Consider the following 15,599-nt stretch of genomic DNA (forward strand, 5'->3'; position numbering starts at 1 on the left):
GGGGTTTGAATACTATAAACTCTTCTTGTTACGATCAGGTAATGCCAGAACGATGGATTATTTAATGTTCTAATTGTAAACTGAGTTTTGTCACAGTTTTCTTCTTAGGAACCATCTGGAGCCACCTACTATAAGCCTCATATTTTAGTTGTGATAAATGGCTCTATCTCCTTCCTTGAAGGTGGTACTGTGAAGGCAAGGAACTCGAGAATTCCCCAGATATTCAGATTGTCCAGGCAGGAAATCTGCACTCGCTGACCATTGCTGAAGCCTTTGAAGAGGACACAGGACGCTACTCCTGCTTTGCTTCTAACATCTATGGGACAGATTCAACTTCTGCTGAGATTTATATAGAAGGTAAAGCAAAATACTCTGGGAACATAACCCTTACTAGTAAGACATGTGGTTATAATACATGACATCTACTGAGGGCTTCCTCTACCATACATTCTCCCAGGCAGTGGGGTTATAGCAATGAACCGAGTAGATGAAATGATGAATCCCTAGGTTTATGTACTGATGAATTTACTTTGTAGGAGAGACCAAAAATAAGTAAGATAAATACACGACAGGTGTAGATAAACACTACGGAAGAAAGAGGAAGCAAGAGACAAGGATGTGTAGTGCCTTCCTTCTGTATGTGTGTGCATATGTGTGTGTTAGCTGTACTTTTAGAGTGACCAGGGAAGACCTCATTAACCAGGTGACATTTAAATGAAGACCAGGTTGAAGTGAGGGAGCGAGCCAACAAGGAGATTCAAGAGAAAAGCACTCTGGGCAGAGAAACCATCAGATTCCGTGGCCTTGAGCAGAGAGAATGCTCGTCTTAAGGCACAGAGATGAGCCAGTGTGGCCAGAATGGACCAAGCAAGGACGAAACTATCAAGAGATGAGGTGTGACGTTTGAGAGGGATGTAGATGGGGAAGAGGCAGGTGAACAGATCATCTAAGTCCTTGTAGGTCACTGGAAAACTTTTCCCTCTTCTCACGGAAACGGAAAGTACTGGTGGGTTCTGAGCATAGGCATTACATCATCTGACTGAGCTTTTTTTTTCCCTAAAGATTTATTTATTTATTTATTTATTTGAAAGTTAGAGTTACAGAGAGGGCAAGGCAGAGGCAATGAGAGAGAGGTCTTGGATCCACTGGTTCACTCCCCAAGTATTTGGACCATCTTCTGCTGCTTTCCCAGGCACATTAGCAGGGAGCTGGATCAGAAGTGGAGCAGTAGGGACTCAAACTGGCGCCTGTATGGGATGCGGGTAGCTGCAGGCAGCAGCTTTACCTGCTACACCACAGCGCTGGCCTCTGACTTAGCTTTTAACAGAGTCATTCTTGCTACTGATGGAGAATAAACTGCAGAGTTAGGTTAAGAGAATAGAGACAGTTGGGCGCATTGGAAAGGCACTTACTGCACCAAACTTACAAGATTGATTTTAGAGAAGAAATCAACTTATGTTTCTTATACATCTGTCTACCATTTTGTCCATGTTTTAATTATCCTCTGAACTTTTCTGGGACTATTCATTAGCACTTTTTTTTTTTCACCTAAAACACCTTAGATATGCCTTGGGTTTTAACACTTACATGCTATTCTTATGGTACAAGTGCTCATTTACCAGCCAGCTTGTAAAACCAGGATTATCTTATTCTTTATATTTGTCTCTAATATCATACATAATGCCAAGTACATAGTGTGAATGTGTTAAATATTTATTGAATAAATGCAAGAGTAGCAATGTGTTGTATGTTTTTATCCTCAAATTTTTGGAGTGCAAAAAATACTTCCAGATTTAGCTCTATTATTTCTTCCTGGAATTTGCTATCTTGAGAAGTAAATCCGGAGTCAAGGCTCTACTAACAGTGCTGAGATTGGATTGCTGGTTTTTTTCCTTTGTGACAACAGGACTTCAAACACCCCCACTCCCAAGATATGGTATCACTTATTAATATTAGGACAGGACGGAAGAGCATCCACCTACACCTACAATGTTGGGAATCCAGTGTCATCCCTCTTTTATTCAATCTGTGTAGGTCAAGAACAGGAGGACTTGGGAACACCAGCGAGGGTCTGCAGAGACTGCTCTGTTAGTCCGAAGGCATTAGTAGGTGTTTTACGACAACACTGAGAAGTTGGACTGATTAATTTGAACTCTGTCATTAACCAAGTCACATGACCTTGAGCAGTTCCTTCAACTTCTTAGGGTCGATTTCATCTCTAAGTCTATGACTCCATAGGTCTTCAGAGGTCTAGGGACTGGTTTAAGAAATCGTCTTCTTAAAAATCTCATGTCTTGTTTTTATATTTCCAGGGGTTTCTTCTTCTGACTCAGAAGGGGACCCTAACAAAGAAGAGATGAATCGGTAATTCTCGTTTTCTATCTTATGGCCTTAGCATCCTCAGATTGTGAGAAAGCTAGCAATTGGTTACAAAAACTTGAAGAAGGTGACTTTAGGGTATTATCTCAAGAAATACAAATTGAGTTGATTTGGAAAAGACTCTGCTTCTCTTGTTTAAGTCTTCCCTAGCAGATGAATTTATATGTTCCCAATATTTTAAAAATGAAGTATATACTATGAAATATCATTATACTTATATCTACAGAATGAAAAATAAGCAATCAAGTGACTTTAAAAATTTATATTTTCTGACTAAACAATAGTACTCATAAAAACTTAAAACCTGGTGATCCTGAATGTTTTATGTATGTATATGTGTGTATGTATGCATATATAATTTAGATTATTTACTACTGTTTAATATCATATAATAATTTTATATGTATATATAAATGAGAAATCTGGGAAAGTCATAACCACTTTGCTAGACACTGAACGAGTTATTTCCATCCATTTGTTACCTTCCACAACCATTGACTGAGCACCTGCTCACCCCAGGCGCTGTTCTAGATTTACTGGATACCCAGAAAAATCAGATGCTTCCTGCCTTTAAGAGGCTCACAGTCTAATAAAGGGAAATGTATATATCAAGTATTGCAAGAAATGCATATAGACAGCAAGAATAATACAGAGTAATAGGCTATGATGACATACACAAAGTATGTAAGACTTAGCACAAACAACTATTCATTGGGTGGGAGGAAGAAAGAGATCAGGAAAGGCCTCACAGGGTTGGTGACCCTAAGCTGGGTCTTCAAAGGACAGCAGGCAGACACCCCCAGTGCAAGGGAGGAAATGCCTTCCAGGCAGATAAGACACGGGCTGGGAACCAGACACAGAGTAACCATTCCTCCAGACCACCTGCCACAGTGGCAGTATTTGGAGGAGCTGTTCACTCTCTGTATATTCTGTCTTTCCCTGAAGAGGGTAAACTTCTTGAGGGCAGATTCTTCTTATTCTTCAAATACCTTGGCATGTGCCTACCTTGAAGAGATGACTCATTCTCAGATCTTGTGCGGATGTGGACAATCATCACCAGAGTAAATAATTTTCCTTTACCTTCATTCCTTGTCATTGTCCTGGCCTTGGCTCAATTCTTTCTTTCCTGCCTTTTATGCCACTGATCTCCTTACAGATCTTCCTATCTGCTCTGGCCTCTCCCTCTTTTTCACAGCCTCCAAACTGCAGCCAATTATTTTCTGAAAGATCAATCTAGTCCTATCACTTTGCTAATTAAAAAAAAATTATTATTTACATAAAAACAAAATCAAACACGAATCAACTTATTTTTAATCTTAGCACAGCCTACTCACAAAGCCTTATTCAGTGGAGTATCAACATAGCTTTCCTGTCCCCTCCTCCATTCCCCACTTCAGACTGTCTACACTGCTTACTACATTCCAGGAATATGTGGTTCATTTTCACCTGTCATTCGAGCTGTTCACTTTGCTAGGAATGCCCTGTCTCCTTCTTTGCCTATTGATCCTTCAAAATCCAGCCTAAATGTTCTCCCTCTTTGAGTTCTACAAGCTTCTCTCTATTGCACACTCGTCACACCTTCCTCAAAGTTCCCATAATGTGTTACAGAACTAAGAAGCATGAATTATGATATACAAGTAAAATTAAGCAAAAATTTCCATTTATCTATTTGCTTTAACTCTGCTTATAATTGTTAGGATTTAGCTTTGGTTGTGTGTAACAGAAATCTGACTGAACTATGATTTAAGCTGCCTATTTACATAAGAATCTAGATTTGTCTTGCAAAACAGCTCTAGGTTCCACTAGGTTCCAGTCTGCTTCCAGCTTTCTGCTTCATCTCATGCTAAGATGTGATCCTCAACTTCTTAGTCTGAGATAGGGAGACATAAAGGACATGCCTAGCCTCTTTTTAATATCCTCTGTCTTAAAATGCGTGTATCACTCTCCCACGTGGCCCAAGACCAGAAAGGAGTCGTGCTGCCACACCCAGCTGCAGCGAGGGCTGGAGATGCAGTCTCTCATCCGAAGTAGGAAAGGAAGCTTTGGAGACGCCGACAGGCTCGGCCTCATGATGTAATTCTGCTTCTGAGACCCATTCTGTCTGGCCGGGGAGAAATGCAGTGGCCCTTTCCTCCCACCGCCATTGCACAGAGATCCTTGGGGTATGTACTGAGCAGTGTGGGAGCAAGTACCATTTGGAGCACCTTACATGGAGTATCTCATTTAACTGTGTCAGAAACCCCACAGGCTAAGAATGATTACTTCCCTGGGTCCAAGGCCAGAAAGGTGAGGCAGACAATGTTACCCAGAACAAACAAAGGGAGCCCTCTGTCCTTGGCCATCTACCCCCACAGAAAGACTGCCAATCTCAAGTTCCCTCCAAGTCCAGCGCATGTTGCTTTCTTTCATGCTTATGTCCTGACTTAGTGAGCAAGACGAGGGCCCTTTCCCAGACAGGTTGCCATGGCCTCTGGGCTCGTCATGTTCTCCAGCAAGATCCAAAGATCACTCTCTTCTCCGCACCGACCCTAAAATAACCTCACCTCCGTAGCTTTCTCAAGAAGACTTCCTGATTCTCTTGCCCTTCAAATACTCATTTTAATTTGTGTAAACTTGAAGAGTTTACTGACTTCAGGCTGTTTCTGCTCTCTGCTGTACCAGAAATCCCAGAGGTGCAGCTTTGCAAAGCCGGGTCTCTTATTTGAAATGAGAAGGGGAAGGAAAACACAGGGGACAACAGCAAAGCAAACCTCCAGAAATGACCTTCTGCACGGACATCTGTCACAGCGCTTGCCTCAGATCCGTTAGTTGTTAATATGCTTTAGCCCCTGGCTCGCCCCGACTGGCTCCTCTCCCCTGTCCACATGGACAGCAACTAAGCCAGGGACAGGAATGGTGCCTTATTCAACCTCATGTGAGCTTTGCCTAACAAAGCATGCAGCGTGGGAGCTCTCCGTAGCTGTTTGGAGACGACTGTCACAGGAAGATTTTACACATCCAACTGTAAGCAGTGATGACATTACTAGGTTTGCTGAAAGCACTTTCACACTAATTGTTGATTCTGTCTTAAATCTCTATGTTAATAATTTCTCAGATTCCAGAAGCCAAATGAAGTGTCATCTCCTCCCGCTACCTCTGCAGCCATTCCTCCAGCAGTGCCCCAGGGCCAGCATTTGGTGGCTCAGCCCAGTGTGTCAACCATCCAGCAGGTACAAGAATCTAAGTGAAACATAAGTTTCTTCTAAAAAAAAAAACTCAATTTTTAAAAAAGCTTTTATCTATGAGAAGAAAAGAAGCAGAAAGACACAGATAGACAGACATCTTCCATCTACTGGTTTACTCCCCAGCAAGAGCCATGGGTGAGCTAGGCTGAGGCCAGGAGCCTAGAACTCCATCCAGGATTCCCATGTGGGTCCCAGAGATTGGGCTATCACCTGCTGCCTCTTTGGGAGCACATGAGCAAGAAGCTGGAGCTGGAAGTGGAGCTAAGGCTTGAGCCCAGGCACTTTGCTATGGGATGCAGGTTTCCCAAGTGGTATCTCAACCACCATGCCAAAACACCTACTTCTGAAACACAAGCTTCATGAACCGTGCTGGACACGCACTATGACCACGACCATTGTGCATAGCACGACCATGTTTTCCCTAATGCAACTCCTTTATCATGATAAGCATTTTATACTTCCAGCGCATGAGAGCAGTGGTTCCCTTTTCTTTAGGAACTTATCCTCCAGCTTGGGTAAATTTCACAGGAAAAGAAACTTTTTAAAAATTAATTTCTGATATCCCAGTTTTATAAAGAGTGCTGTTTTCATATCCAGTGAACTGCCAGCTCATGAACTGGCCCAGGACAAATGCTCTTTAACATAAAATTCAGTTGTGTGGTGCTGCAAAGAATTCTAGTTTCTGAGATAGAGTGATAGCATGAAGTTACCCAGAAAACAGTAAAGGTTCTTACCCTCCAAATTGATTATAATGCATGCTTAGTGCAAAAACATTCCCTGAGTGTGGAAGTATATTAAGTAAAAACTTCAGTCAGGATTCTACGCCTGTGCCCCTGCTCCTCAGAGTTACTTCCTACTAGTACTTTGTCTCGAGATAGTTCTAGAAATTCTCTACGCATATGTAAGAATATTTTGGGACACATATACTTTAAGACATGTGAAATCATGCGATTTAGATATGTTTATAACAGGTTATCCATATAATTATTTATTGATGAAAACAGATTCAAACATTGATTTTCAACTTTTTTTAAAAAAATTCAAGGTTACTTATCTAAGCCATTGAGTCATCCAGAGGAACCAAGGTTTAGCTCTAATCCACTGGTTTTCAAACTGTGATCTCTGCAGCCCCGGTGATTTTATGGGCCCCTTCAGATCTATGTGTGAGAAGCCAGGGTAGGGAAGGGTACCTATATTTTACAGCCACTGTGACCCAGAAATAAATTCAATCTGTACAGTCTAGAATTTGAAATCTGTGATTCACTAATTTAGTAAACATCAATCATTTGGTTTGTAATTAATTGCACACCTAAAATTCTGTCGATTTACCCTATCTATCTCTCCACCTAATAATTCTGCTGATGAGAAACTGTTGGTTTCCTTTGAACAGTGTCAGAGCCCTACCAACTATTTGCAAGGACTGGATGGAAAACCTATCATTGCAGCTCCTGTGTTTACAAAGGTAATCAAAGCATCACTTCTTTCTGTCATGGCTTTAATTTTTATTTATATATTTTTATTTGAAATGCAGAGAGAGAGAGAGAGAGAGAGAAGGAGAGACAGAAAGACAGAGATCTCCATCCGCTTGTTCATTCCCTGAATGCCTGCAACAGACAGGGCTGGGTCAGACCAAAGCCAGAAGCTGGAAATGCAATCCGGTCTCCCGCATGGGTGTCAGGGGCCCAACCACTTGAGCCATTTCTTGTTGTCTTCCACTTGTATGCATTAGCAGGAAGCTGGAATCAGAGCAGAGCCAGGCCTCAAACCCAAGCACTCTGAAATGGGATGTGGATGTCCCAAGGGGCATCTTAGCCACTGGGCCAAGGGCCGCAGCCCTCCCCAGTATAGCTTTAAAAATGCTGATTTAGTTATCTCAGGATTTTGGCATCAAATAGGCACAACATGGGGTCTGCAGTTGGTTTTGGTTTGGGGGAAGATCCACAATCACTTCAAGTTCTAGATCGCTACTACCAGTTTTTGTGATGAGAAGCGTCTTCCCTGGTGAGCCCACGGGTCCTGATGGTCATTCCACGACTAACACCAGACATGCATATCTGCTGATGAGATTCTCCCAAGGTTTCTCTGGATTTCAGAGGCATGCATTGCAGGGCCTGTCTCTGACACTCAAGGAGAGGGAGTCAACGCTCTTGGTAGGTGTGACGGACAGCCTCACCCCCCGACAAAGAGCTTTCATGTTCTATTCAGTGGTGTGAACTATTGTGGTGGCATTAAATCTGGAGTCTGAGAATCTCTCCATTTAGAACTGGAAAATTCAGTCAGGTATTTTAACTTGCAAATGGAAAAAACAAAAAACAAACAAAAAAACACAAACAACAACAACAAAAACAAAACAAAACAGAGAGGCCAGAGAGATTCAGCGATTTAGCTGATGTCACAGGGCTGGTAAGTGGCAGAATCAGACCTGGAAACAAGTTCTCCCACTTCTCAGTGCATTGTTCTTTCCCTTATATTCCAAAGACTAAGCTTATATGTTGCCCAAGACAGTAAGTTCAGACATGCAATACTGAGTCACATTGGATTTTCTGGTATTAAGAAGATAAAATAGGTGAAACCCATAGCTGGGTCTATAGTCTATTGTTTGTAGAAATGGCATATTTAGGCCCAAAGAGATTCTATACTGTCAGAAATAGGCTTTGACAGTTATCAATTATGATTCATTTTGTCCCCACCCCACCCCCAATTCTGAGCCCTGAGCTACGGAGACCACCCTTGCACCTGTCAGAGGAAGGGAGCAAGGCTGCGAGAGGATGAGGGCTTTCCCAGTGATGGATAAAGACCACAAACCCTGGCACTTTCCACACCCCAGCCTTAGGCTGTTTCTCTTCTGGACTGCTGCTTGGGGGAGGAAAGAGTGGGACTGGAGGCCAGGGAAGAGGGGGCGGCCATGTGAGTCTCCATGGACACCCCACCCTGGGGCTGCAGATGCCCTCCCAGAACCACAGGGGGCAGTTCAGAGACTGACTCTTCTCTGTCCCAGTTTCCCAATCCATAAAATGGGTACGAAGCAAAGATGCCTATACAGAGGACTGCTATAAGCATAGAGCTTGCTGCCTCATAGAAATCTCTCTACCTAACATGTGTGCACAGTGAGTATGAGTGATTGTTACCTGTGCCTGCCACGTATTAGCTGTGTGCTTTTGGGCAAGACACTTCCCTCTCCTGATCTGGGGGTCCATGTGCAGGAAAAATTTGGATAATTGCTAATTGGCACCAGCAGCTACCTCCTCTGGCCCCCTGGCCCTGTGGTTCTAGATCTGTGTCCCTAACCCCTGCAGAAGCTTCAGTGTCATGGGCTCTGAAGCCAGGCCCACTTCTATCCCCCAGGCTCTGGCTTGACCTCCACACTGCTCCCCACTGCTGACTGGGGATGACAGCCCCCACAACAAAGAATTATCCAGCTCAAAATGTCAGTGGAGGGGTAGGCATGGGGTACAGCAGGTTAAACTGCTGCTTGGGATACACACATCCTGTATCAGAGTGCCCAGGATTGAGTCCCACCTCAGTGTCCAATCTGGTTTTCTGCTAATGTACAACCTGGGAGGCAATAGATGATGGTTCAGGTACTTTGGGTCCCTGCCAGTGTGGGAGACCTGGATTGAGTTCCAGGCTCCTGGCTTCAGCCTAACCCAGACTCAGCTCTTACAGGAGTTTGGGGAATGAGCCAGCAGATGGGAGATTCTTTCTCCTTTTCTCTCTCTCTCTTTCTCTTTCTCTCTCTCTCTTCCTCTTTCTCTTTTTCTTTCTTTCTCTCTCTCTCTGTCACTCTGCCTTTTAAATAAATAAAAACTAAATCAAAATAAAGATTATAATGGCTTTTAAAAAAGTAAATTGAGCTGAAGTTGAGAAACACTGGCTTCAAGCAAAATTTCAAAAAATTATTTTCTCCAATGAATACCAGTTTTTAAAGAAAGGTTTAAATCCGTGGCTTCCCTAGAAACATCTGTTTCAGTGAAGTTTTGCCTTATCAGTTCATCCAAGATGGCTTTCTAAAATCCATTGTGGAATCCAGAGTGAGCCATGGTTACCCATCTCCCCATCAGCTAGGCAAACCTTAGGTTAAACAAGTTGCCTAGTGAGTTTTCAGGTTCATTTTCTGCCAGCTGCATTTGAGGTTTCGACTTGACTGTTTTCAAAGACTTAAGAGATGCAACATGTTGGGAGCTAGAGGACACAACACTTGGGTGAGGAATTTGCAGTGGGATGTATGTGTGTAAAATACAGCTACTAGAGCTACTTCTTATGTCTCTGAGTGTCAGTGCTAAGTCAACTAGCCGTAAAACAGAGCTTAAGCTTAAGTGCCACAGAAATCAAGACAATGTCATTCGTGACACTGTAGGGACACTGCTGACTCTTCAAAGGCAGCTAATCCACTGAATAGTTTAAAACCGGTCCCAGCTAAAGCCCCTCCCCTTATCCCTCCCTCAACACCATCCGTATAGCAGACAGGTGACACTAGAGAGGAGACCTTATCTGCACTCAATTTCTTCCCCCCCCCCAAAAAAAAACATTTTATTTAAGGAATGCAAACTTCATGCATTTGATAAATACAACTTTAGGAATATAGTGATTCTTCTAATTGTACCCCCTTCCCTCCCACCCCTCCTCCTCCTTCTCCCATTCCCAGTTCCATTCTCCACTAAGATTTATTTTTTTTATAATATCAATTTTTAATTAACTATATACACAGAAGACCAACTCTGTACTCAGTAAAGAGGTCAGCAAATTGCATGGAAAAAACACACTATTCCTCAACAGTTGAGACAAAGGCTTTTTGGAGTTAATTTCACTTTTTTTTTTTTTTTTAGAAACTTCATTAACTTTAAAGAAGCATCCAAGAATGATAACATCTTTTGCGAGCACTTAGACATAACTATAAGACATAAGAATATCCTCCATTTAATACATCAAAAGAAAATAAGTCCTTGAGAACGAGTTTTATCATAAATTAAGGAAGCAAAAACAAGCAATGGAGTTGGACACTTAGGTGTAACTAAAACTTACAAGACATAAGAATACCCTGAGCGCGTCCGACCTCGGCTTCTCCACTCAATTTCAAACCTTCCTGGGAACTCCCAGGCTTTGTGTCATTCACAGTATGCCTCTGATGCAACAGCAATCACTATGATAAAGCCGTTTACTTTTCTTTCTCTCCCAATCACCTGGAAAATTATCTCTGATCCCTAGACAGGAGTCCATAAAGTTAACAATAGGACCAAAGCCATTTTTGTTGTTTCAAAAATCCAATAGGACTTTAGACTTTAACTTTTTTTTTTTAATTTGGCTAAGGGATAATCAATTTATCTGAGATTTTTTTTAAAAAAGATTATTTGCAAAGCAGAGTTATAGAGAGGCAGAGGCAGAGAGAGGGGGGGGGGGTCTTCCATCCTCTGGTTCACTCCCCAGATGGTCCAGAGCTGGGCAGATCCAAAGCCAGGAGCTTCTTCCCGGTTCTTTACCTTTAATTTGCATGGGCTGATCACAGCAATGGGTCTAGCTGCTTTTGCTTGGTGATTCTGAGTATCTCCTTCTAGTTAAGTGCTTTGATTGGCAGATACATATGCCTTTGATTGATAAAAATGAGCAAACAAATGAATCATTAGCCCATGCTAGGTAAAAATCTCTAAAAGCCTTCACTCCACGGTGGGAAAACGATCCTTAACACACAGACCCAAACTGGGGAAGCTTTCTAGGCTCTCTGAACATACACTTTTTCCTCCTTAAATGGACTGAGGTCTGTTCAAACCTAGGGCCGGAGGAGAGGCTGCAGCTCAGATTCCTGAGAGACTTATCAGCAACTGTGTGCTTGCGTTGGTGAGGGCGAGATTGAGGTCAGAGGCACTGCCAGAGTCATTAGCAAATTTCTGAGTCAGAGCTACCAACCATGGTTTCACGTGGCCATGAGCAATGACAGCAGATCATTTGCATATATTTTCCAGGTTATTCCTGCGCTATTTGCTTCCTCAGGCGCTGCGGGCACTCCAGCCCCCTCCACTCACTTTCTATGCTGCCCTGCGGAGCATTTCTTTGCCAATTATGGCAAGAAGCCATTTTGCTAAAGCAGTGATGAAAGAGCAGAATTTTATTGGACTTTTTCCCACCCCGGTGATGGCAAAGCGCTTTTCGATTTTTTAAAGAAGTGAACACGAAAAGGAGAGTTTTTCAGCAAAATAGTGATAGAGTTGGAAAGATTACAGAATTCCGTATACAAGTCGGCTGCTCACCTCAGAGGCGGTATCCTTGTTTTCAAACGCTCTTTAGCTGTGGACGGAGAGAGATTCTCCTCCACCCTCTAGGTAGTATCAGAAATATTTTCACTGTGTTTATGGTGGAGGGGGACAGAACTCACACTTCAGGCGTGTGAAGGGAGGTGGATGATCAAATTAGAATCTGACTCCTGTCCCTGCTCCCACTCCAACAGCAGCTGCCCTGGCTGCCGCTCCAGGCTGCAGCAGCCCTGGCTCCAGCTGCTTCAGCAGTAATTTGAAGAGTGCAAGGGGGCAGGGGAAGTGAGAATTTGAAGAGCACTCCATTATATAATAGCAGAGGCAGGAAGCCCTGAAATAACTGGGCCAGTAGCCGGGTCCAGATTTCTGAAGATTCCCTGGGTCCCTCTCCCCAACCTGTCAATCTCAGAGACTTTTCTGACTCCACTGTTGCACAGGCCCTGAGATAATCAAGAAGCAAATCTTTATTCGTAGAAAAAAACTGTTCTGCTTCAACAGCAGCCTAAAGCACCTTCAAAAAGTTTGTGGGAAGATGGAATTCAAAGATAACTTAACTTTGGGTGCAAAAAATTTTTGAAATCTATGAGTAGTTTTTTCATAATATATATTTTCCCCAGCCTTTTAGAAGACTCCGTGTACTCACAGTATCTCCCAGGTACAAAAATATCAATGGGATTTAAAACAAATATGACAAAGGGAGCCTTGTAGCTGACAGTTTTTAACCAATAATGGACCTGCTCTTTCTCTCTGAGTTATATTTATGGGTGGAGATCTAAAAGTTGTATCTTTTCATCATCTCACATTTATGGCACCTGACATAGTGCTTGGCACAAGACAGAGATATTTATTTTCTATAAGTAACTTTTATTTCAACTAAGAAGGGATTCTTGTTTTTATCCTTGTGTTGCTTCAGAGTGATTCTAGGAGGAATACAGAAAAAAAAAAATCCAACATCAGATGGCCATAGGAGATATGCTTCTCAAGGCTCTGTGTTGTCAGGTCACCCCGCAATGAGTGCCGGCTGATCATCAGACATGATGACACACGGGCCAGAATTGCAGTTTGGGTACTGTTTACTCCAGGAGGTTGTAGACCTTTGGTTATAGTGACTTTAGTCCAGATCCATAACTCCTGGTAAACATTAACTTAATCTTTGCCAGCTGGGGACTGTTTCTCCTCCTTGTTCCTCTTCATGAAGTGGAGATGAATGTGATGGAGTCTGCACACACCGTGCGTGCCGTGCGTGACTGCCTAGGACTGCTGCTGTGATGGAGACGCTGTCGTCCGTTCTACATCCCAGTGTGTAACGTGTTTGCACACTGATATGTGGCCATGTGAGGCATCTCAGTCCCATGAGACTGTGAGAGAGCACAGTTTTCAGCAGAAACAACTGTCATTGTCCTTCTAACGATGACTTTCCAAGTGGCCTAAAGATGACTGTGGGCTCCTCTTGTCCTCAGTATTGATGATATGCCACACGAGGATATGTTCTCAACTCATATCATAGACATGACTAGTAGGGCCATTCCATACATGGTAGCGTCTCAGGTATGTTGGCTGGACTCTCAGATAGAACTTATATCTTGGTTCTCAATGTCAAGGGGGTAACAACAATCAATAGCATTGGTCTAAATTGTAAGCAACACAAATAAAATAAAAACTTTTGAGAAACTTAGTCTGCAAGGAGGTCCTTTTGCAAGTAGGTTCGTGTAACTTTTGCTGATTGAGACTTGGATCATCTGAAGGAACTGCAAACCATGCCAGAACACACAGGCTGACCCCACTCTGCTTATAGTCACTTTATAAACGTGCCATATTTCATTTATGTAATCCTTTCTGGCAATACTTTTTGTTTGTTTGAGTTTCTAATTGGTTTGCTTCAAGAAGGAATGAAAACACCATAATATATGAATTCCAGGAATATATCTGACCACCTTCAAAGTTTTCAATACTCCCCAAAACTGCTGTTAAAGCACAGAATTTGCTCAGAGGCCAGGGCGAAGGACATACTTGTCAGATTGCCAGGAGGACCCAAGACTCATTGATGCTTCCTACTTTCCATTCTTCCCACTAATTGTTGTTTCAGTCAAACAAAATCTTAATCCCCATCCTGAATTACTTCAACAAACCAATTTGGGAATGCAAACAGAACAAAACACTAACATTGAACTACAGTGCCCCCTGGCCGTCACAATATCAACTCACACACAGCTCCCTGGTAGAAGTCCAACAGCTAAACTCTATGGTTATCCCCACTCCCTTACTCCCCAGACAAAGGCTATAAATGTGATAGGACCATGCATAAAATATCATAAATAATCCAGATAAGGGCTCTTTAAAAAATCACCAAGTAATTCCAAGTGAATGGCAAAAACTAGCTTTCTCCTTCTCTGAAGCAAGAGCCAGTGTTTCTTAAATGCAGGCCCAAAATTGTAAATAATGGAGTATTGTGGCACTAGTTACTTACACAGAGTTTATAAAGAAAGTTTATTCACAGCCTTTCTGTGTTTAAAGTCTTTGGGTAAAATGGAAAACAAAAATAGGTTCACACACTTGCAAAAGGATCATTTCGTAATCAACGGGATGTGTGAGTTTAAGCATGCAAACCATGATGAATGAGAAACCTGCTGGGAAATGAACATGTGCAGCCATTCTCCCGTGGAGTCCAGTGTAGAACACAGTGACATCTTACAATTCAAAGTGGCTTTGAGAATCTTTTGTTGTGGAAGTGTGGAAAAGCACTTCATAACTGCTTCACAAAATTACATGTTTTACTTTTTTTTTTTTTTTTTTTTTTTTTTTTTTTGACAGGCAGAGTTAGACAGAGAAAGAGAGATAGAGAGAAAGGTCTTCCTTCCATTGGTTCACCCCCCCAAATGGCCACCATGGCCAGTGCTGCGCTGATCCAAAGCCAGGAGCCAGGTGCTTCCTCCTGGTCTCCCATGCAGGTGCAGGGCCCAAGCACTTGGGCCATCCTCCACTGCCTTCCCGGGCCACAGCAGAGAGCTAAACTGGAAGAGGAGCAACCAGGACAGAATCCGGCACCCCAGCTGGGACTAGAACCCAGGGTAGTGGCGCCGCAGGCAGAGGATTAGCCTAGTGAGCCTTGGCGCCAACCAAAATTACATGTTTTACAATGACATAGGACTCCACAGGTGATAATGATTCCATAAACATTGCCAGTGTTTATATCCCTCAACCAATCAGCAAAGCTCTACCGTAAAGACCATATAAGAAAAAAACAAACATTAGTTTCCATAATTACAGAATGTAAACAAGGCGAAGCCAGGAAAACAAACTCACTTGGGCCACGGAGCTGATCCACATCACCAACAGCCACATTCTTTCGTGGAATCATGACTTACTCCCATGATGAGTGCACCTAATAGATATTGCAGATTTTTAAATTAGTATTTTCTCCTGGAAAACAAACTCTACTTGGGCATTTAAAAACAGAAAGGAGGTACTGACAATTAGTAACTCAAAATGTTTTACTTAATATTTTAAAAAGTTACTTAGCACTGCAACCAAATAGGAAAGGCAGAAGATAGTGAGGAGAAAGCTTACACGGACTTAGATGGTTCTATCTTCAAAAATAGGCCCACTGCGCATCCACAGCATTGAAGCTGGTAGAGATGGAGAAGATCTGGAGAGAATCCAAACACAGGGGAGGTGGTAGCTTTTTCTAAAACTCAGTACGGAAACTAGATTCCAAAAGCATGTACTCTTTTTGGTTTTAACATTAGTCTTC

General features: G+C 42.6%; 1 protein-coding gene and 1 long non-coding RNA gene across 7 annotated transcripts in view; one reads left to right on the forward strand and one right to left on the reverse strand.

Moving 5' to 3' along the window:
• MYPN (myopalladin) overlaps nucleotides 1–15,599 on the forward strand; it is a 117,175-nt gene that overhangs the window by 55,536 nt on the left and 46,040 nt on the right. For all 6 annotated transcript variants that reach the window (XM_051823235.2, XM_051823234.2, XM_002718457.5 and 3 more), the window contains 4 exons: nucleotides 182–357; nucleotides 2,313–2,364; nucleotides 5,474–5,588; nucleotides 6,994–7,065. In XM_051823235.2, coding sequence (XP_051679195.1) covers nucleotides 2,357–2,364; nucleotides 5,474–5,588; nucleotides 6,994–7,065 — 195 coding nt within the window. In that variant the 5' untranslated portion in view covers nucleotides 182–357; nucleotides 2,313–2,356. The remainder of the gene's footprint in view (nucleotides 1–181; nucleotides 358–2,312; nucleotides 2,365–5,473; nucleotides 5,589–6,993; nucleotides 7,066–15,599) is intronic.
• LOC138845371 (uncharacterized) lies at nucleotides 10,267–12,001 on the reverse strand. Its single transcript, XR_011382420.1, has 2 exons — nucleotides 11,846–12,001; nucleotides 10,267–11,185 (listed from the first exon to the last, which is right to left on the reverse strand). It is a non-coding gene; the product is annotated as an uncharacterized lncRNA (long non-coding RNA).

This window comes from Oryctolagus cuniculus, chromosome 15, assembly GCF_964237555.1.
Source record: "Oryctolagus cuniculus chromosome 15, mOryCun1.1, whole genome shotgun sequence".
NCBI lineage: Eukaryota > Metazoa > Chordata > Mammalia > Lagomorpha > Leporidae > Oryctolagus > Oryctolagus cuniculus.